The sequence below is a fragment of the Eucyclogobius newberryi genome, unplaced genomic scaffold (genome assembly GCF_026437365.1).
Source record: "Eucyclogobius newberryi isolate DKJ021-1_F unplaced genomic scaffold, fEucNew1.0.hap1 SCAF_190, whole genome shotgun sequence".
In the NCBI taxonomy this organism is placed as follows: domain Eukaryota; kingdom Metazoa; phylum Chordata; class Actinopteri; order Gobiiformes; family Gobiidae; genus Eucyclogobius; species Eucyclogobius newberryi.
The window spans coordinates 75297-100000 of NW_027315824.1; the positions used below are offsets into that span (position 1 = coordinate 75297).

A 24704-nucleotide genomic window follows, 5' to 3' on the forward strand; every position below is an offset into this window, starting at 1 on the left:
TACTCAGTACTCTCAGTACTCAGTACTCAGTACTCTCAGTACTCACAGTACTCACAGTACTCAGTACTCTCAGTACTCACAGTACTCAGTACTCTCAGTACTCACAGTACTCTCAGTACTCACAGTACTCAGTACTCTCAGTACTCAGTACTCAGTACTCTCAGTACTCACAGTACTCACAGTACTCACAGTACTCAGTACTCAGTACTCTCAGTACTCACAGTACTCACAGTACTCAGTACTCTCAGTACTCACAGTACTCTCAGTACTCACAGTACTCAGTACTCTCAGTACTCACAGTACTCAGTACTCTCAGTACTCTCAGTACTCACAGTACTCTCAGTACTCTCAGTACTCACAGTACTCAGTACTCTCAGTACTCAGTACTCAGTACTCTCAGTACTCACAGTACTCACAGTACTCAGTACTCTCAGTACTCACAGTACTCAGTACTCTCAGTACTCACAGTACTCTCAGTACTCACAGTACTCAGTACTCTCAGTACTCACAGTACTCAGTACTCTCAGTACTCTCAGTACTCTCAGTACTCTCAGTACTCACAGTACTCACAGTACTCACAGTACTCAGTACTCTCAGTACTCTCAGTACTCTCAGTACTCACAGTACTCAGTACTCTCAGTACTCTCAGTACTCAGCACTCTCAGTACTCACAGTACTCAGTACTCTCAGTACTCAGTACTCTCAGTACTCTCAGTACTCAGTACTCTCAGTACTCTCAGTACTCAGTACTCTCAGTACTCACAGTACTCAGTACTCTCAGTACTCAGTACTCTCAGTACTCAGTACTCACAGTACTCAGTACTCTCAGTACTCTCAGTACTCAGTACTCTCAGTACTCACAGTACTGAGTACTCTCAGTACTCAGTACTCTCAGTACTCAGTACTCTCAGTACTCAGTATTCTCAGTACTCACAGTACTCAGTACTCTCAGTACTCAGTACTCTCAGTACTCTCAGTACTACTCTCAGTACTCAGTACTCTCAGTACTCACAGTACTCAGTACTCTCAGTACTCTCAGTACTCTCAGTACTCTCAGTACTCAGTACTCTCAGTACTCACAGTACTCAGTACTCTCAGTACTCTCAGTACTCTCAGTACTCTCAGTACTCAGACTCTCAGTACTCACAGTACTCAGTACTCTCAGTACTCACAGTATTCAGTACTCTCAGTACTCTCAGTACTCAGTACTCCTCAGTACTCTCAGTACTCACAGTACTCAGTACTCTCAGTACTCTCAGTACTCAGTACTCTCAGTACTCTCAGTACTCACAGTACTCAGTACTCTCAGTACTCACAGTACTCTCAGTACTCACAGTACTCAGTACTCTCAGTACTCAGTACTCAGTACTCTCAGTACTCACAGTACTCACAGTACTCAGTACTCTCAGTACTCACAGTACTCAGTACTCTCAGTACTCACAGTACTCAGTACTCTCAGTACTCACAGTACTCACAGTACTCAGTACTCTCAGTACTCACAGTACTCTCAGTACTCACAGTACTCAGTACTCAGTACTCTCAGTACTCAGTACTCAGTACTCACAGTACTCTCAGTACTCTCAGTACTCAGTACTCTCAGTACTCTCAGTACTCACAGTACTCAGTACTCTCAGTACTCACAGTACTCACAGTACTCAGTACTCTCAGTACTCACAGTACTCTCAGTACTCACAGTACTCTCAGTACTCACAGTACTCGTACTCAGTACTCTCAGTACTCACAGTACTCACAGTACTCAGTACTCTCAGTACTCACAGTACTCTCAGTACTCACAGTACTCAGTACTCTCAGTACTCACAGTACTCAGTACTCTCAGTACTCTCAGTACTCACAGTACTCTCAGTACTCACAGTACTCAGTACTCAGTACTCTCAGTACTCACAGTACTCACAGTACTCAGTACTCTCAGTACTCACAGTACTCACAGTACTCAGTACTCTCAGTACTCACAGTACTCAGTACTCTCAGTACTCTCAGTACTCACAGTACTCTCAGTACTCACAGTACTCACAGTACTCAGTACTCTCAGTACTCACAGTACTCACAGTACTCAGTACTCTCAGTACTCACAGTACTCAGTACTCTCAGTACTCTCAGTACTCACAGTACTCTCAGTACTCTCAGTACTCACAGTACTCAGTACTCTCAGTACTCAGTACTCAGTACTCTCAGTACTCACAGTACTCACAGTACTCAGTACTCTCAGTACTCACAGTACTCAGTACTCTCAGTACTCACAGTACTCTCAGTACTCACAGTACTCAGTACTCTCAGTACTCAGTACTCAGTACTCTCAGTACTCACAGTACTCACAGTACTCACAGTACTCAGTACTCAGTACTCTCAGTACTCACAGTACTCACAGTACTCAGTACTCTCAGTACTCACAGTACTCTCAGTACTCACAGTACTCAGTACTCTCAGTACTCTCAGTACTCACAGTACTCTCAGTACTCTCAGTACTCACAGTACTCAGTACTCTCAGTACTCAGTACTCAGTACTCTCAGTACTCACAGTACTCACAGTACTCAGTACTCTCAGTACTCACAGTACTCAGTACTCTCAGTACTCACAGTACTCTCAGTACTCACAGTACTCAGTACTCTCAGTACTCACAGTACTCAGTACTCTCAGTACTCTCAGTACTCTCAGTACTCTCAGTACTCACAGTACTCACAGTACTCACAGTACTCAGTACTCTCAGTACTCTCAGTACTCTCAGTACTCACAGTACTCAGTACTCTCAGTACTCTCAGTACTCAGCACTCTCAGTACTCACAGTACTCAGTACTCTCAGTACTCAGTACTCTCAGTACTCTCAGTACTCAGTACTCTCAGTACTCTCAGTACTCAGTACTCTCAGTACTCACAGTACTCAGTACTCTCAGTACTCAGTACTCTCAGTACTCAGTACTCACAGTACTCAGTACTCTCAGTACTCTCAGTACTCAGTACTCTCAGTACTCACAGTACTGAGTACTCTCAGTACTCAGTACTCTCAGTACTCAGTACTCTCAGTACTCAGTACTCTCAGTACTCAGTATTCTCAGTACTCACAGTACTCAGTACTCTCAGTACTCAGTACTCTCAGTACTCTCAGTACTCAGTACTCTCAGTACTCAGTACTCTCAGTACTCAGTACTCTCAGTACTCAGTACTCATACTCAGTACTCTCAGTACCTCAGTACTCTCAGTACTCTCAGTACTCTCAGTACTCTCAGTACTCAGTACTCTCAGTACTCACAGTACTCAGTACTCTCAGTACTCTCAGTACTCTCAGTACTCTCAGTACTCAGTACTCTCAGTACTCACAGTACTCAGTACTCTCAGTACTCACAGTATTCAGTACTCTCAGTACTCTCAGTACTCAGTACTCTCAGTACTCTCAGTACTCACAGTACTCAGTACTCTCAGTACTCTCAGTACTCAGTACTCTCAGTACTCTCAGTACTCACAGTACTCAGTACTCTCAGTACTCACAGTACTCTCAGTACTCACAGTACTCAGTACTCTCAGTACTCAGTACTCAGTACTCTCAGTACTCACAGTACTCACAGTACTCAGTACTCTCAGTACTCACAGTACTCAGTACTCTCAGTACTCACAGTACTCAGTACTCTCAGTACTCACAGTACTCACAGTACTCAGTACTCTCAGTACTCACAGTACTCTCAGTACTCACAGTACTCAGTACTCAGTACTCTCAGTACTCAGTACTCAGTACTCACAGTACTCTCAGTACTCTCAGTACTCAGTACTCTCAGTACTCTCAGTACTCACAGTACTCACAGTACTCAGTACTCTCAGTACTCACAGTACTCTCAGTACTCACAGTACTCTCAGTACTCACAGTACTCAGTACTCAGTACTCTCAGTACTCACAGTACTCACAGTACTCAGTACTCTCAGTACTCACAGTACTCTCAGTACTCACAGTACTCAGTACTCTCAGTACTCACAGTACTCAGTACTCTCAGTACTCTCAGTACTCACAGTACTCTCAGTACTCACAGTACTCACAGTACTCAGTACTCTCAGTACTCACAGTACTCAGTACTCTCAGTACTCACAGTACTCTCAGTACTCACAGTACTCAGTACTCAGTACTCAGTACTCTCAGTACTCACAGTACTCACAGTACTCAGTACTCTCAGTACTCACAGTACTCAGTACTCTCAGTACTCTCAGTACTCTCAGTACTCTCAGTACTCTCAGTACTCTCAGTACTCACAGTACTCACAGTACTCAGTACTCTCAGTACTCTCAGTACTCTCAGTACTCACAGTACTCAGTACTCTCAGTACTCTCAGTACTCACAGTACTCAGTACTCTCAGTACTCTCAGTACTCAGCACTCTCAGTACTCACAGTACTCAGTACTCTCAGTACTCAGTACTCTCAGTACTCTCAGTACTCAGTACTCTCAGTACTCACAGTACTCAGTACTCTCAGTACTCAGTACTCTCAGTACTCAGTACTCTCAGTACTCAGTACTCACAGTACTCAGTACTCTCAGTACTCAGTACTCTCAGTACTCTCAGTACTCTCAGTACTCAGTACTCTCAGTACTCAGTATTCTCAGTACTCACAGTACTCAGTACTCTCAGTACTCAGTACTCTCAGTACTCAGTACTCTCAGTACTCAGTACTCTCAGTACTCTCAGTACTCAGTACTCTCAGTACTCAGTACTCTCAGTACTCTCAGTACTCAGTACTCTCAGTACTCAGTACTCACAGTACTCAGTACTCTCAGTACTCTCAGTACTCACAGTACTCTCAGTACTCTCAGTACTCACAGTACTCAGTACTCTCAGTACTCAGTACTCAGTACTCTCAGTACTCACAGTACTCACAGTACTCAGTACTCTCAGTACTCACAGTACTCAGTACTCTCAGTACTCACAGTACTCTCAGTACTCACAGTACTCAGTACTCTCAGTACTCAGTACTCAGTACTCTCAGTACTCACAGTACTCACAGTACTCACAGTACTCAGTACTCAGTACTCTCAGTACTCACAGTACTCACAGTACTCAGTACTCTCAGTACTCACAGTACTCTCAGTACTCACAGTACTCAGTACTCTCAGTACTCACAGTACTCAGTACTCTCAGTACTCTCAGTACTCACAGTACTCTCAGTACTCTCAGTACTCACAGTACTCAGTACTCTCAGTACTCAGTACTCAGTACTCTCAGTACTCACAGTACTCACAGTACTCAGTACTCTCAGTACTCACAGTACTCAGTACTCTCAGTACTCACAGTACTCTCAGTACTCACAGTACTCAGTACTCTCAGTACTCACAGTACTCAGTACTCTCAGTACTCTCAGTACTCTCAGTACTCTCAGTACTCACAGTACTCACAGTACTCACAGTACTCAGTACTCTCAGTACTCTCAGTACTCTCAGTACTCACAGTACTCAGTACTCTCAGTACTCTCAGTACTCAGCACTCTCAGTACTCACAGTACTCAGTACTCTCAGTACTCAGTACTCTCAGTACTCTCAGTACTCAGTACTCTCAGTACTCTCAGTACTCAGTACTCTCAGTACTCACAGTACTCAGTACTCTCAGTACTCAGTACTCTCAGTACTCAGTACTCACAGTACTCAGTACTCTCAGTACTCTCAGTACTCAGTACTCTCAGTACTCACAGTACTGAGTACTCTCAGTACTCAGTACTCTCAGTACTCAGTACTCTCAGTACTCAGTACTCTCAGTACTCAGTATTCTCAGTACTCACAGTACTCAGTACTCTCAGTACTCAGTACTCTCAGTACTCTCAGTACTCAGTACTCTCAGTACTCAGTACTCTCAGTACTCAGTACTCTCAGTACTCAGTACTCTCAGTACTCACAGTACTCAGTACTCTCAGTACTCTCAGTACTCTCAGTACTCTCAGTACTCAGTACTCTCAGTACTCACAGTACTCAGTACTCTCAGTACTCTCAGTACTCTCAGTACTCTCAGTACTCAGTACTCTCAGTACTCACAGTACTCAGTACTCTCAGTACTCACAGTATTCAGTACTCTCAGTACTCTCAGTACTCAGTACTCTCAGTACTCTCAGTACTCACAGTACTCAGTACTCTCAGTACTCTCAGTACTCAGTACTCTCAGTACTCTCAGTACTCACAGTACTCAGTACTCTCAGTACTCACAGTACTCTCAGTACTCACAGTACTCAGTACTCTCAGTACTCAGTACTCAGTACTCTCAGTACTCACAGTACTCACAGTACTCAGTACTCTCAGTACTCACAGTACTCAGTACTCTCAGTACTCACAGTACTCAGTACTCTCAGTACTCACAGTACTCACAGTACTCAGTACTCTCAGTACTCACAGTACTCTCAGTACTCACAGTACTCAGTACTCAGTACTCTCAGTACTCAGTACTCAGTACTCACAGTACTCTCAGTACTCTCAGTACTCAGTACTCTGAGTACTCTCAGTACTCACAGTACTCAGTACTCTCAGTACTCACAGTACTCACAGTACTCAGTACTCTCAGTACTCACAGTACTCTCAGTACTCACAGTACTCTCAGTACTCACAGTACTCAGTACTCAGTACTCTCAGTACTCACAGTACTCACAGTACTCAGTACTCTCAGTACTCACAGTACTCTCAGTACTCACAGTACTCAGTACTCTCAGTACTCACAGTACTCAGTACTCTCAGTACTCTCAGTACTCACAGTACTCTCAGTACTCTCAGTACTCACAGTACTCAGTACTCTCAGTACTCAGTACTCAGTACTCTCAGTACTCACAGTACTCACAGTACTCAGTACTCTCAGTACTCACAGTACTCAGTACTCTCAGTACTCACAGTACTCTCAGTACTCACAGTACTCAGTACTCAGTACTCAGTACTCTCAGTACTCACAGTACTCACAGTACTCAGTACTCTCAGTACTCACAGTACTCAGTACTCTCAGTACTCTCAGTACTCTCAGTACTCTCAGTACTCTCAGTACTCTCAGTACTCACAGTACTCACAGTACTCAGTACTCTCAGTACTCTCAGTACTCTCAGTACTCACAGTACTCAGTACTCTCAGTACTCTCAGTACTCACAGTACTCAGTACTCTCAGTACTCTCAGTACTCAGCACTCTCAGTACTCACAGTACTCAGTACTCTCAGTACTCACAGTACTCAGTACTCTCAGTACTCAGTACTCTCAGTACTCAGTACTCTCAGTACTCAGTACTCACAGTACTCAGTACTCTCAGTACTCAGTACTCTCAGTACTCTCAGTACTCTCAGTACTCAGTACTCTCAGTACTCAGTATTCTCAGTACTCACAGTACTCAGTACTCTCAGTACTCAGTACTCTCAGTACTCAGTACTCTCAGTACTCAGTACTCTCAGTACTCTCAGTACTCAGTACTCTCAGTACTCAGTACTCTCAGTACTCTCAGTACTCAGTACTCTCAGTACTCAGTACTCACAGTACTCAGTACTCTCAGTACTCTCAGTACTCACAGTACTCTCAGTACTCTCAGTACTCACAGTACTCAGTACTCTCAGTACTCAGTACTCAGTACTCTCAGTACTCACAGTACTCACAGTACTCAGTACTCTCAGTACTCACAGTACTCAGTACTCTCAGTACTCACAGTACTCTCAGTACTCACAGTACTCAGTACTCTCAGTACTCAGTACTCAGTACTCTCAGTACTCACAGTACTCACAGTACTCACAGTACTCAGTACTCAGTACTCTCAGTACTCACAGTACTCACAGTACTCAGTACTCTCAGTACTCACAGTACTCTCAGTACTCACAGTACTCAGTACTCTCAGTACTCACAGTACTCAGTACTCTCAGTACTCTCAGTACTCACAGTACTCTCAGTACTCTCAGTACTCACAGTACTCAGTACTCTCAGTACTCAGTACTCAGTACTCTCAGTACTCACAGTACTCACAGTACTCAGTACTCTCAGTACTCACAGTACTCAGTACTCTCAGTACTCACAGTACTCTCAGTACTCACAGTACTCAGTACTCTCAGTACTCACAGTACTCAGTACTCTCAGTACTCTCAGTACTCTCAGTACTCTCAGTACTCACAGTACTCACAGTACTCACAGTACTCAGTACTCTCAGTACTCTCAGTACTCTCAGTACTCACAGTACTCAGTACTCTCAGTACTCTCAGTACTCAGCACTCTCAGTACTCACAGTACTCAGTACTCTCAGTACTCAGTACTCTCAGTACTCTCAGTACTCAGTACTCTCAGTACTCTCAGTACTCAGTACTCTCAGTACTCACAGTACTCAGTACTCTCAGTACTCAGTACTCTCAGTACTCAGTACTCACAGTACTCAGTACTCTCAGTACTCAGTACTCTCAGTACTCTCAGTACTCAGTACTCTCAGTACTCACAGTACTGAGTACTCTCAGTACTCAGTACTCTCAGTACTCAGTACTCTCAGTACTCAGTACTCTCAGTACTCAGTATTCTCAGTACTCACAGTACTCAGTACTCTCAGTACTCAGTACTCTCAGTACTCTCAGTACTCAGTACTCTCAGTACTCAGTACTCTCAGTACTCAGTACTCTCAGTACTCAGTACTCTCAGTACTCACAGTACTCAGTACTCTCAGTACTCTCAGTACTCTCAGTACTCTCAGTACTCAGTACTCTCAGTACTCACAGTACTCACAGTACTCAGTACTCTCAGTACTCTCAGTACTCTCAGTACTCTCAGTACTCAGTACTCTCAGTACTCACAGTACTCAGTACTCTCAGTACTCACAGTATTCAGTACTCTCAGTACTCTCAGTACTCAGTACTCTCAGTACTCTCAGTACTCACAGTACTCAGTACTCTCAGTACTCTCAGTACTCAGTACTCTCAGTACTCTCAGTACTCACAGTACTCAGTACTCTCAGTACTCACAGTACTCTCAGTACTCACAGTACTCAGTACTCTCAGTACTCAGTACTCAGTACTCTCAGTACTCACAGTACTCACAGTACTCAGTACTCTCAGTACTCACAGTACTCAGTACTCTCAGTACTCACAGTACTCAGTACTCTCAGTACTCACAGTACTCACAGTACTCAGTACTCTCAGTACTCACAGTACTCTCAGTACTCACAGTACTCAGTACTCAGTACTCTCAGTACTCAGTACTCAGTACTCACAGTACTCTCAGTACTCTCAGTACTCAGTACTCTCAGTACTCTCAGTACTCACAGTACTCAGTACTCTCAGTACTCACAGTACTCACAGTACTCAGTACTCTCAGTACTCACAGTACTCTCAGTACTCACAGTACTCTCAGTACTCACAGTACTCAGTACTCAGTACTCTCAGTACTCACAGTACTCACAGTACTCAGTACTCTCAGTACTCACAGTACTCTCAGTACTCACAGTACTCAGTACTCTCAGTACTCACAGTACTCAGTACTCTCAGTACTCTCAGTACTCACAGTACTCTCAGTACTCTCAGTACTCACAGTACTCAGTACTCTCAGTACTCAGTACTCAGTACTCTCAGTACTCACAGTACTCACAGTACTCAGTACTCTCAGTACTCACAGTACTCAGTACTCTCAGTACTCACAGTACTCACAGTACTCTCAGTACTCACAGTACTCAGTACTCAGTACTCAGTACTCTCAGTACTCACAGTACTCACAGTACTCAGTACTCTCAGTACTCACAGTACTCAGTACTCTCAGTACTCTCAGTACTCTCAGTACTCTCAGTACTCTCAGTACTCACAGTACTCACAGTACTCAGTACTCTCAGTACTCTCAGTACTCTCAGTACTCACAGTACTCAGTACTCTCAGTACTCTCAGTACTCACAGTACTCAGTACTCTCAGTACTCTCAGTACTCAGCACTCTCAGTACTCACAGTACTCAGTACTCTCAGTACTCAGTACTCTCAGTACTCTCAGTACTCAGTACTCTCAGTACTCACAGTACTCAGTACTCTCAGTACTCAGTACTCTCAGTACTCAGTACTCTCAGTACTCAGTACTCACAGTACTCAGTACTCTCAGTACTCAGTACTCTCAGTACTCTCAGTACTCTCAGTACTCAGTACTCTCAGTACTCAGTATTCTCAGTACTCACAGTACTCAGTACTCTCAGTACTCAGTACTCTCAGTACTCAGTACTCTCAGTACTCAGTACTCTCAGTACTCTCAGTACTCAGTACTCTCAGTACTCAGTACTCTCAGTACTCTCAGTACTCAGTACTCTCAGTACTCAGTACTCTCAGTACTCAGTACTCTCAGTACTCAGTACTCTCAGTACTCACAGTACTCACAGTACTCAGTACTCTCAGTACTCTCAGTACTCTCAGTACTCTCAGTACTCTCAGTACTCAGTACTCTCAGTACTCACAGTACTCAGTACTCTCAGTACTCTCAGTACTCTCAGTACTCTCAGTACTCAGTACTCTCAGTACTCACAGTACTCAGTACTCTCAGTACTCACAGTATTCAGTACTCTCAGTACTCTCAGTACTCAGTACTCTCAGTACTCTCAGTACTCACAGTACTCAGTACTCTCAGTACTCTCAGTACTCAGTACTCTCAGTACTCTCAGTACTCACAGTACTCAGTACTCTCAGTACTCACAGTACTCTCAGTACTCACAGTACTCAGTACTCTCAGTACTCAGTACTCAGTACTCTCAGTACTCACAGTACTCACAGTACTCACAGTACTCAGTACTCTCAGTACTCACAGTACTCAGTACTCTCAGTACTCTCAGTACTCTCAGTACTCTCAGTACTCTCAGTACTCTCAGTACTCTCAGTACTCACAGTACTCACAGTACTCAGTACTCTCAGTACTCTCAGTACTCTCAGTACTCACAGTACTCAGTACTCTCAGTACTCTCAGTACTCAGCACTCTCAGTACTCACAGTACTCAGTACTCTCAGTACTCAGTACTCTCAGTACTCTCAGTACTCAGTACTCTCAGTACTCACAGTACTCAGTACTCTCAGTACTCAGTACTCTCAGTACTCAGTACTCTCAGTACTCAGTACTCACAGTACTCAGTACTCTCAGTACTCAGTACTCTCAGTACTCTCAGTACTCAGTACTCTCAGTACTCAGTATTCTCAGTACTCACAGTACTCAGTACTCTCAGTACTCAGTACTCTCAGTACTCAGTACTCTCAGTACTCTCAGTACTCAGTACTCTCAGTACTCAGTACTCTCAGTACTCTCAGTACTCAGTACTCTCAGTACTCAGTACTCTCAGTACTCAGTACTCTCAGTACTCACAGTACTCAGTACTCTCAGTACTCTCAGTACTCTCAGTACTCTCAGTACTCAGTACTCTCAGTACTCACAGTACTCAGTACTCTCAGTACTCAGTACTCTCAGTACTCACTTCAGCTCGTGTGGAGGTTCGATGGGGCTGAATTGAGCAGGTGGAGTTCGTCTGTGGAAACTGTCTCTGTTTGTGGATCTGAAATAAAAGGGTTAATCATGAGGGCGGGGTCATGTGATGATGTTGTAGTCTGTATGAGCCAATCAGAGAAGCCCGTGGTGTGACTCACCCTCGGTTCTCGTCCCTCTGGACTTTCACCCAGTTCTGGACTTGTTCTCGGACGCCGTTTCGGGTCAGGCTACTGTTTGGGGGCGTGGCCTGTCTGAACGTGCTTCCTGTGGGCGTGGTCTGTCTCCCCATGGGCGTGGCCGGTCTGTAGACACTTCCTGGAGGCGTCTCTGAGGGCGGAGTCCTCTGATAAGTTCCGGCTGCGATGCCGTTTGGCTCCAGGATCGGACTCGGAGTTGAAACGGGAAATCTGTAAAGACCAGAGACCGGGATCAGACCGGGGTCATACCGGGTTTAGACCGGGTTTAGACCGGGGTCAGACCAGGATCAGACCGGGATCAGACCGGGTTTAGACCGGGGTCAGACCGGGATCAGACCGGGATCAGACCGGGTTTAGACCTGGTTTGGAGACCTGGTTTGGACTGGGTTTAGACTGGGGTCAGACCGGGTTTAGACCGGGTTTAGACCTGGTTTGGACCCGGTTTGGACCCGGTTTGGACCGGGTTTAGACCGGGTTTAGACCGGGTTTAGACCGGGTTTAGACTGGGTTTAGACCGGGTTCAGACCGGGTTTGGTCCGTGGTCAGACTGCAACATCTCCCTGGACATAAAAAGACTTGGACCTGTTCTGTGAAGGAGCGTGGTCTGGTTCCTCAGGGGGCGTGGTTAGTCGTGAGGTTGCCGGGGAGACAGAGCCGGCCTTCAGAAGCGAGCCCTGGTCAGGATCCTGGGCTGGACTCTGGACTCTCTGGACCGGCTCGAGCTGGACTTCATGGACCAGGGTCTTTTCTGAGGACTGAGTCGAGTCCAACAGATCCGAGGATCTGAGGATAAAGACCGGATTCAGTCCTGGTCCTGGTCCTGGTCCTGGTCCTGGTCCTGGTCCCGGTCCTGGTCCCGGTACCGGGTCTGGGTCTGGGTCTGGTTCTGGTTCTGGTCCTGTTCCAGGTCGATATCTCCAGTACCTGTCTGTTGTGGTGTTGGTCCCACAGTGGACCCCGTTCTGGACCTTTCGGACCCCGTTTTGGACCTCAGCTTTGACCTCAGCTTTGACCTCGGTCTGGACCCCGGTCTGGGCTCGTGAGGCCCGGTTCATGGCCTTGATCCAAGCGTTCATGTCCTCTTGAGTCTCAGCGCTGAAGAAGTACGTCCTCATCCCAGAGTGCTCCGCCTGTGAGCCAATCAGAGAGCAGCTGCGTTTGAGTGGGCCAATCACAGAGCTCCGTTTGTCCAGGTGTGTGCGCACGACTGTCGAACACGCCTGAAAGACAAGAGTTTAGACCTGGTTTAGTCCTGGTTTAGTCCTGGTTTAGTCCTGGTTTAGTCCTGGTTTAGTCCTGGTTTAGTCCTGGTTTAGTCCTGGTTTAGACCTGGTTTAGACCTGGTCTAGTCTTGGTTTAGTATTGGTTTAGTCCTGGTTTAGTCCTGGTTTAGTCTTGGTTTAGTATTGGTTTAGTCCTGGTTTAGACCTGGTTTAGACCTGGTTTAGTCCTGCTTCAGTCCTGGTTTAGCCCTGGTTTAGCCCTGGTTTAGTCCTGGTTTAGTCCTGGTTTAGTCCTGGTTTAGACCTGGTTTAGTCCTGGTTTAGTATTGGTTTAGTCCTGGTTTAGACCTGGTTTGGATCTGGTTTAGACCTGGTTTAGTCCTGGTTTAGTCCTGGTTTAGACCTGGTTTAGTCCTGGTTTATACCTGGTTTAGTCCTGGTTTAGACCTGGTTTAGTCCTGGTTTAGTCCTGGTTTAGTCCTGGTTTAGCCCTGGTTTAGTCCTGGTTTAGTCCTGGTTTAGCCCTGGTTTAGTCCTGGTTTAGTCCTGGTTTAGCCCTGGTTTAGTCCTGGTTTAGCCCTGGTTTAGCCCTGGTTTAGTCCTGGTTTAGGCCTGGTTTAGTCCTGGTTTAGTCCTGGTTTAGCCCTGGTTTAGCCCTGGTTTAGTCCTGGTTTAGTCCTGGTTTAGCCCTGGTTTAGTCCTGGTTTAGTCCTGGTTTAGTCCTGGTTTAGCCCTGGTTTAGCCCTGGTTTAGTCCTGGTTTAGCCCTGGTTTAGTCCTGGTTTAGTCCTGGTTTAGCCCTGGTTTAGTCCTGGTTTAGCCCTGGTTTAGCCCTGGTTTAGTCCTGGTTTAGCCCTGGTTTAGTCCTGGTTTAGTCCTGGTTTAGACCTGGTTTAGTCCTGGTTTAGTCCTGGTTTAGCCCTGGTTTAGTCCTGGTTTAGTCCTGGTTTAGCCCTGGTTTAGTCCTGGTTTAGCCCTGGTTTAGCCCTGGTTTAGTCCTGGTTTAGCCCTGGTTTAGTCCTGGTTTAGTCCTGGTTTAGCCCTGGTTTAGTCCTGGTTTAGCCCTGGTTTAGTCCTGGTTTAGTCCTGGTTTAGTCCTGGTTTAGTCCTGGTTTAGTCCTGGTTTAGCCCTGGTTTAGTCCTGGTTTAGTCCTGGTTTAGCCCTGGTTTAGCCCTGGTTTAGTCCTGGTTTAGTCCTGCTTTAGTCCTGGGTTTGGTCCTGGATTAGTCCTGGTTTAGACCTGGTTTAGTCCTGGTTTAGCCCTGGTTTAGTCCTGGTTTAGTCCTGGTTTAGACCTGGTTTAGTCCTGGTTTAGTCCTGGTTTAGCCCTGGTTTAGTCCTGGTTTAGTCCTGGTTTAGTCCTGGTTTAGCCCTGGTTTAGTCCTGGTTTAGCCCTGGTTTAGCCCTGGTTTAGTCCTGGTTTAGCCCTGGTTTAGTCCTGGTTTAGTCCTGGTTTAGCCCTGGTTTAGTCCTGGTTTAGCCCTGGTTTAGTCCTGGTTTAGTCCTGGTTTAGCCCTGGTTTAGTCCTGGTTTAGTCCTGGTTTAGTCCTGGTTTAGTCCTGGTTTAGCCCTGGTTTAGCCCTGGTTTAGTCCTGGTTTAGTCCTGCTTTAGTCCTGGGTTTGGTCCTGGATTAGTCCTGGTTTAGCCCTGGTTTAGTCCTGGTTTAGACCTGGTTTAGTCCTGGTTTTACAGCTTCATTATAAAAGAAAAACCTCATGGAAATAAAAAGAAAAAAACAGAGAAAAACAGAACTTTCACCAGAAAACCACAAAAATCATCCAAAATTATCATAAAAACACCAAACGTGCAGGGATTGGCTGAGCATCAGGAAGGGGGCGGTACCTACTCAAACGGAGCTCTCTCATTGGACCACAAGTTCACAACTCCGGGGAAATCCAATCGGAGGCGGGACAAAGAAATGACAGGAACAAAGATAATGCCGAGGTTAAAAGGATAAAACAGGACAAAGATCTCACATGTACTTCATGTACTTCATGTACTTTATTGTATTCATATATTAATTTGAAAAGAGACATTGTAAATGGCAGAGTTCTCATTGTTCCACCAGGCTGAGAAATAGATTTTCAAAGTTAGGGGCCTGGGGGGCCCCTAAGGGGCCCAAGCAATTTCAGGGGTCCACAAGCGCGCGGCATCGCGGCGTCATAAGAACAAGATAAATGTGTTTTAAAGCTGGTTATTATCTGTAAAACAATGTAAAGTACTTTGATCTGTTCTTTGATCTGAAGCACAAATACTGCATCATATACATATATACATATATACATTATATACATTATACATCATATACATAAATACATCATATACATATATACATCATATACATCTATACATTATATACATCATATACATCATATACATCATATACATCTATACATTATATACATCATATACATATATACATCAATACATATATACATATATACATTATATACATTATACATCATATACATAAATACATCATATACATATATACATCATATACATATATACATCAATACATACATACATCATATACATTATATACATTATACACATCATATACATATATACATTATATACATATATATACATCATATACATATATACATTATATACATTATATACATCATATACATATTTACATTATATACATATATACATTATATACATCATACATTATATACATATATACATCATATACATATATACATTATATACATTATATACATATATACATTATATACATCATATACATAAATACATTATATACATATATACATTATATACATCATACATTATATACATATATACATCATATACATCATACATTATATACATATATACATCATATACATATATACATCATATACATTATATACATATATACATTATATACATATATACATTATATACATATATACATTATATACATCATACATTATATACATCTATACATTATATACATCATATACATTATACACATCATATACATATATACATTATATACATATATACATCATATACATATATACATTATATACATATATACATTATATACATTATATACATATATACATTATATATATATATATATATACATTATATACATCATACATTATATACATTATATACATATATACATTATATACATTATATACATATATACATTATATACATTATATACATCATATACATATATACATTATATACATATATACATTATATACATCATACATTATATACATATATACATCATATACATATATACATTATATACATTATATACATATATATATAGTAGAAAAAGCTTCAGTTGTTTCATCTGGACTCAGTTAGAAAAAATAGACGTTTCGACTCTCATCCAAGAGTCATTGTCAATAACAGAATTTAGGTCGAGAACTCCGATATTAATACTGTTCTGTGGTAAGCCCCGCCCATTGGGAGGAGCCTTCCTGAAGTAGAAAGAGTTGTTTGTTTCAACAGAAACTCGCCCCTTGTATCTACCGAGCCTATTCAGAATCTTAATGGGCTATTAGAATCCTCTTTGTCTTTGTGAGACCCTGGCTCAACCACCCTGAGGACCTGATTAGCATCTAAATGTCCTTGTCCTGGTCCTCTACCTTTCCAGGGGTTCAGTAACCCATTATAAATAACAGGAAGATTAAACCTTAGCCCTCCATTTCTGTTTAAAGAAGGTCTTTCTTTTTTAACAAAAATAGCTTCCTTGACTCCTCTTTCAAACCATCTTTTCTCCTGCTTAAAACCTTCACCTCACCGTCTTCAAACGAGTGATTAGAGGCTTCAAGATGGAGATGCACGGCACTCTGAGGTCCTGAACTAGTATTTCTTCTGTGCTGATAGAGCCTCTTGTGTAGAGGCTGTTTCGTCTCACCTATGTACCGTTCTTTACAACTTTCTTCACTGCATTGGATCGAATAAACTACATTGCTCTGTTTTTGAGTCGGCAATTTGTCCTTAGGATGAACCAGTTTTTGTCTTAAAGTGTTTCCTGGTTTAAAATAAACAGGGACTTCGTGTTGTCTAAAAATTCTCTGCAGTTTTTCCGACAGGCCAGACACATAAGGGATAGAAACACCCTTCCTTCTCTGTTCAGTTTCCCTTTTGTCCTGCTTCTTGGTTCTCTTCACTCTGTTGAGAGCCCAAGCGGGGTAACCACAGGCTGAGAGGGCATTTCAGACATGTTTGTCCTCTTTCTTCTTGCCCTCTGAGCTGGTGGGCACACCTTGAGCTCTGTGTTGTAAGGTTCTGATCACACCCAGCTTGTGCTGTAGTGGGTGGTTGGAACCAAAGAGCAGATACTGGTCCGTGTGTGTAGGTTTCCTATATACTTCTATTTGGAGTTTCCCGTCCTCTCCTCTGATCGTGGAACAATCAAGAAAGGCCAAGCGATTCTCCTTAGCGTCTTCTCTTGTAAACCTGATATGTGGGTCCACAGCATTGATGTGATCAGAGAAGGTTTCCAGCTCTTGTTTCTTGATTGTTACAAAAGTATCATCGACTATCGCTATTGGAGGTGTTAAAAGAAGGCGTGGCTGGTGGAAAGAGCTGCTATTCCTGGACACGCCCGTCAGCTCAGGGCGTTATCACTTTAAGAACGTCTGATTAAACTGAGTGTTTCCACGTGTCATTGTTCTGCTGAACACGTGAGTGAAGCTGAACAATGACTAAAAGTACACTACAACGATGACTAAAAGTACACTACAACGATGACTAAAAGTACACTACAACGATGACTAAAAGTACACTACAACGATGACTAAAAGTACACTACAACGATAACTAAAAGTACACTACAACGATGACTAAAAGTACACTACAACGATGACTAAAAGTACACTACAACGATGACTAAAAGTACACTACAACGATGACTAAAAGTACACTACAACGATAACTAAAAGTACACTACAACGATGACTAAAAGTACACTACAACGATGACTAAAAGTACACTACAACAACAACAATGACTAAAAGTACACTACAACGATGACTAAAAGTACACTACAACGATGACTAAAAGTACACTACAACGATGACTAAAAGTACACTACAACGATAACTAAAAGTACACTACAACGATAACTAAAAGTACACTACAACGATGACTAAAAGTACACTACAACGATAACTAAAAGTACACTACAACGATGACTAAAAGTACACTACAACGATGACTAAAAGTACACTACAACGATGACTAAAAGTACACTACAACGATGACTAAAAGTACACTACAACGATAACTAAAAGTACACTACAACGATGACTAAAAGTACACTACAACGATGACTAAAAGTACACTACAACGATGACTAAAAGTACACTACAACGATGACTAAAAGTACACTACAACGATGACTAAAAGTACACTACAACGATGACTAAAAGTACACTACAACGATGACTAAAAGTACACTACAACGATGACTAAAAGTACACTACAACGATAACTAAAAGTACACTACAACGATAACTAAAAGTACACTACAACGATGACTAAAAGTACACTACAACGATAACTAAAAGTACACTACAACGATGACTAAAAGTACACTACAACGATGACTAAAAGTACACTACAACGATGACTAAAAGTACACTACAACGATGACTAAAAGTACACTACAACGATGACTAAAAGTACACTACAACGATAACTAAAAGTACACTACAACGATGACTAAAAGTACACTACAACGATGACTAAAAGTACACTACAACGATGACTAAAAGTACACTACAACGATAACTAAAAGTACACTACAACGATGACTAAAAGTACACTACAACGATGACTAAAAGTACACTACAACGATGACTAAAAGTACACTACAACGATAACTAAAAGTACACTACAACGATGACTAAAAGTACACTACAACGATGACTAAAAGTACACTACAACGATGACTAAAAGTACACTACAACAACAACAATGACTAAAAGTACACTACAACGATGACTAAAAGTACACTACAACGATGACTAAAAGTACACTACAACGATGACTAAAAGTACACTACAACGATAACTAAAAGTACACTACAACGATGACTAAAAGTACACTACAACGATAACTAAAAGTACACTACAACGATGACTAAAAGTGCACTACAACGATGACTAAAAGTACACTACAACGATGACTAAAAGTACACTACAACGATGACTAAAAGTACACTACAACGATGACTAAAAGTACACTACAACGATAACTAAAAGTACACTACAACGATGACTAAAAGTACACTACAACGATGACTAAAAGTACACTACAACGATGACTAAAAGTACACTACAACGATAACTAAAAGTACACTACAACGATGACTAAAAGTACACTACAACGATGACTAAAAGTACACTACAACAACAACAATGACTAAAAGTACACTACAACGATGACTAAAAGTACACTACAACGATGACTAAAAGTACACTACAACGATGACTAAAAGTACACTACAACGATGACTAAAAGTACACTACAACGATGACTAAAAGTACACTACAACTACAACGATAACTAAAAGTACACTACAACGATGACTAAAAGTACACTACAACGATGACTAAAAGTACACTACAACGATGACTAAAAGTACACTACAACAACAACAATGACTAAAAGTACACTACAACGATGACTAAAAGTACACTACAACGATGACTAAAAGTACACTACAACGATGACTAAAAGTACACTACAACGATGACTAAAAGTACACTACAACAACAACAATGACTAAAAGTACACTACAACGATGACTAAAAGTACACTACAACTACAACGATGACTAAAAGTACACTACAACAATGACTAAAAGTACACTACAATAACAACAATGACTAAAAGTACAGTACAACGATGACTAAAAGTACACTACAACAATGACTAAAAGTACACTACAATAACAACAATGACTAAAAGTACACTACAATAACAACAATGACTAAAAGTACACTACAACGATGACTAAAAGTACACTACAACAACAACAATGACTAAAAGTACACTACAACGATGACTAAAAGTACACTACATCTACAACGATGACTAAAAGTACACTACAACTACAACAATGTCTAAAAGTACACTACAACTACAACAATGACTAAAAGTACACTACAACAACAACAATGTCTAAAAGTACACTACAACTACAACAATGACTAAAAGTACACTACAACTACAACAATGTCTAAAAGTACACTACAACTACAACGATGACTAAAAGTACACTACAACTACAACAATGACTAAAAGTACACTACAACTACAACGATGACTAAAAGTACACTACAACTACAACAATGACTAAAAGTACACTACAACTACAACAATGACTAAAAGTACACTACAACTACAACAATGACTAAAAGTACACTACAACTACAACAATGACTAAAAGTACACTACAACGATGACTAAAAGTACACTACAACAACAACAATGTCTAAAAGTACACTACAACTACAACAATGTCTAAAAGTACACTACAACTACAACAATGACTAAAAGTACACTACAACTACAACAATGACTAAAAGTACACTACAACTACAACAATGACTAAAAGTACACTACAACTACAACAATGACTAAAAGTACACTACAACTACAACAATGACTAAAAGTACACTACAACTACAACAATGACTAAAAGTACACTACAACTACAACAATGACTAAAAGTACACTACAACTACAACAATGACTAAAAGTACACTACAACTACAACAATGACTAAAAGTACACTACAACTACAACAATGACTAAAAGTACACTACAACTACAACAATGACTAAAAGTACACTACAACTACAACAATGACTAAAAGTACACTACAACTACAACAATGTCTAAAAGTACACTACAACTACAACAATGTCTAAAAGTACACTACAACTACAACAATGACTAAAAGTACACTACAACTACAACAATGACTAAAAGTACACTACAACGATGACTAAAAGTACACTACAACGATGACTAAAAGTACACTACAACGATAACTAAAAGTACACTACAACGATGACTAAAAGTACACTACAACGATAACTAAAAGTACACTACAACGATGACTAAAAGTGCACTACAACGATGACTAAAAGTACACTACAACGATGACTAAAAGTACACTACAACGATGACTAAAAGTACACTACAACGATGACTAAAAGTACACTACAACGATAACTAAAAGTACACTACAACGATGACTAAAAGTACACTACAACGATGACTAAAAGTACACTACAACGATGACTAAAAGTACACTACAACGATAACTAAAAGTACACTACAACGATGACTAAAAGTACACTACAACGATGACTAAAAGTACACTACAACAACAACAATGACTAAAAGTACACTACAACGATGACTAAAAGTACACTACAACGATGACTAAAAGTACACTACAACGATGACTAAAAGTACACTACAACGATGACTAAAAGTACACTACAACGATGACTAAAAGTACACTACAACTACAACGATAACTAAAAGTACACTACAACGATGACTAAAAGTACACTACAACGATGACTAAAAGTACACTACAACGATGACTAAAAGTACACTACAACAACAACAATGACTAAAAGTACACTACAACGATGACTAAAAGTACACTACAACGATGACTAAAAGTACACTACAACGATGACTAAAAGTACACTACAACGATGACTAAAAGTACACTACAACAACAACAATGACTAAAAGTACACTACAACGATGACTAAAAGTACACTACAACTACAACGATGACTAAAAGTACACTACAACAATGACTAAAAGTACACTACAATAACAACAATGACTAAAAGTACAGTACAACGATGACTAAAAGTACACTACAACAATGACTAAAAGTACACTACAATAACAACAATGACTAAAAGTACACTACAATAACAACAATGACTAAAAGTACACTACAACGATGACTAAAAGTACACTACAACAACAACAATGACTAAAAGTACACTACAACGATGACTAAAAGTACACTACATCTACAACGATGACTAAAAGTACACTACAACTACAACAATGTCTAAAAGTACACTACAACTACAACAATGACTAAAAGTACACTACAACAACAACAATGTCTAAAAGTACACTACAACTACAACAATGACTAAAAGTACACTACAACTACAACAATGTCTAAAAGTACACTACAACTACAACGATGACTAAAAGTACACTACAACAACAACAATGACTAAAAGTACACTACAACTACAACAATGACTAAAAGTACACTACAACTACAACAATGACTAAAAGTACACTACAACTACAACGATGACTAAAAGTACACTACAACTACAACAATGACTAAAAGTACACTACAACTACAACAATGACTAAAAGTACACTACAACTACAACAATGACTAAAAGTACACTACAACTACAACAATGACTAAAAGTACACTACAACGATGACTAAAAGTACACTACAACAACAACAATGTCTAAACGTACACTACAACTACAACAATGTCTAAAAGTACACTACAACTACAACAATGACTAAAAGTACACTACAACTACAACAATGACTAAAAGTACACTACAACTACAACAATGACTAAAAGTACACTACAACTACAACAATGACTAAAAGTACACTACAACTACAACAATGACTAAAAGTACACTACAACTACAACAATGACTAAAAGTACACTACAACTACAACAATGACTAAAAGTACACTACAACTACAACAATGACTAAAAGTACACTACAACTACAACAATGACTAAAAGTACACTACAACTACAACAATGACTAAAAGTACACTACAACTACAACAATGACTAAAAGTACACTACAACTACAACAATGACTAAAAGTACACTACAACTACAACAATGTCTAAAAGTACACTACAACTACAACAATGTCTAAAAGTACACTACAACTACAACAATGACTAAAAGTACACTACAACTACAACAATGACTAAAAGTACACTACAACTACAACAATGACTAAAAGTACACTACAACTACAACAATGACTAAAAGTACACTACAACTACAACAATGACTAAAAGTACACTACAACTACAACAATGACTAAAAGTACACTACAACTACAACAATGACTAAAAGTACACTACAACTACAACAATGACTAAAAGTACACTACAACGATGAGTCTAAACTGAGTCCAAAATCCAAAAAGAGAATCAAGTCCAAACACAAAGTCCAAACACAGCGTCCAAAAAGAGTCTAAAAGAGTCCAAAACCCAGAGTCCAAAAAGAGTCCAAACAGAGTCCAAAAAATGTCCAAACCCAGAGTCCAAACCCAGAGTAGGTGTCTTTCACCCTCCAGAGTTAAATATACTTAAATAAAGAACAAAACTGAGCAAAACTAAATGTATAATTTAGGGCCGCGGCTGCAGAGCCGTCAAATAGAGCAGCAGTTTCAGGAGCCGCGGCACTGCCATATAGCCTCAGAGCTAACCCTAACCCTGCCATATAGCCTCAGAGTTAACCCTAACCCTAACCCTGCCATATAGCCTCAGAGCTAACCCTAACCCTAACCCTGCCATATAGCCTCAGAGTTAACCCTAACCCTAACCCTGCCATATAGCCTCAGAGCTAACCCTAACCCTAACCCTGCCATATAGCCTCAGAGCTAACCCTAACCCTAACCCTGCCATATAGCCTCAGAGTTAACCCTAACCCTAACCCTGCCATATAGCCTCAGAGCTAACCCTAACCCTAACCCTGCCATATAGCCTCAGAGTTAACCCTAACCCTAACCCTGCCATATAGCCTCAGAGCTAACCCTAACCCTAACCCTGCCATATAGCCTCAGAGTTAACCCTAACCCTAACCCTGCCATATAGCCTCAGAGTTAACCCTAACCCTAACCCTGCCATATAGCCTCAGAGCTAACCCTAACCCTAACCCTGCCATATAGCCTCAGAGTTAACCCTAACCCTAACCCTGCCATATAGCCTCAGAGCTAACCCTAACCCTAACCCTGCCATATAGCCTCAGAGTTAACCCTAACCCTAACCCTGCCATATAGCCTCAGAGCTAACCCTAACCCTAACCCTGCCATATAGCCTCAGAGCTAACCCTAACCCTAACCCTGCCATATAGCCTCAGAGTTAACCCTAACCCTAACCCTGCCATATAGCCTCAGAGTTAACCCTAACCCTAACCCTGCCATATAGCCTCAGAGTTAACCCTAACCCTAACCCTGCCATATAGCCTCAGAGCTAACCCTAACCCTAACCATGCCATATAGCCTCAGAGTTAACCCTAACCCTAACCCTGCCATATAGCCTCAGAGTTAACCCTAACCCTAACCCTGCCATATGGCCTCAGAGCTAACCCTAACCCTAACCCTGCCATATAGCCTCAGAGCTAACCCTAACCCTAACCCTGCCATATAGCCTCAGAGCTAACCCTAACCCTAACCCTGCCATATAGCCTCAGAGTTAACCCTAACCCTAACCCTGCCATATAGCCTCAGAGTTAACCCTAACCCTAACCCTGCCATATAGCCTCAGAGCTAACCCTAACCCTAACCCTAACCCTGCCATATAGCCTCAGAGCTAACCCTAACCCTGCCATATAGCCTCAGAGTTAACCCTAACCCTAACCCTGCCATATAGCCTCAGAGCTAACCCTAACCCTAACCTTTAACCCTAACCCTAATCCTTAACCCTAACCCTTACCCGCCTCAGAGCTAACCCTAACCCTAACCTTTAACCCTAACCCTAACCCTAGCCTCAGAGCTAACCCTAACCCTAATCCTTAACCCTAACCCTAATCCTTAACCCTAACCCTGCC

The 24704-nt window shown here is 41.5% G+C and overlaps 1 protein-coding gene across 1 annotated transcript in view; it reads right to left on the bottom strand.

Annotated features, from left to right (window-relative positions):
* The window catches only part of LOC140366847 (pleckstrin homology domain-containing family A member 7-like), a gene marked incomplete at its 5' end in the record, with an annotated part of 158014 nt that overhangs the window by 72196 nt on the left and 61114 nt on the right, over window positions 1-24704 (bottom strand). Inside the window, 4 exons of the mRNA XM_072453034.1 lie at window positions 11404-11481; window positions 11573-11821; window positions 12194-12394; window positions 12536-12831. Coding sequence (XP_072309135.1) covers window positions 11404-11481; window positions 11573-11821; window positions 12194-12394; window positions 12536-12831 — 824 coding nt within the window. The remainder of the gene's footprint in view (window positions 1-11403; window positions 11482-11572; window positions 11822-12193; window positions 12395-12535; window positions 12832-24704) is intronic.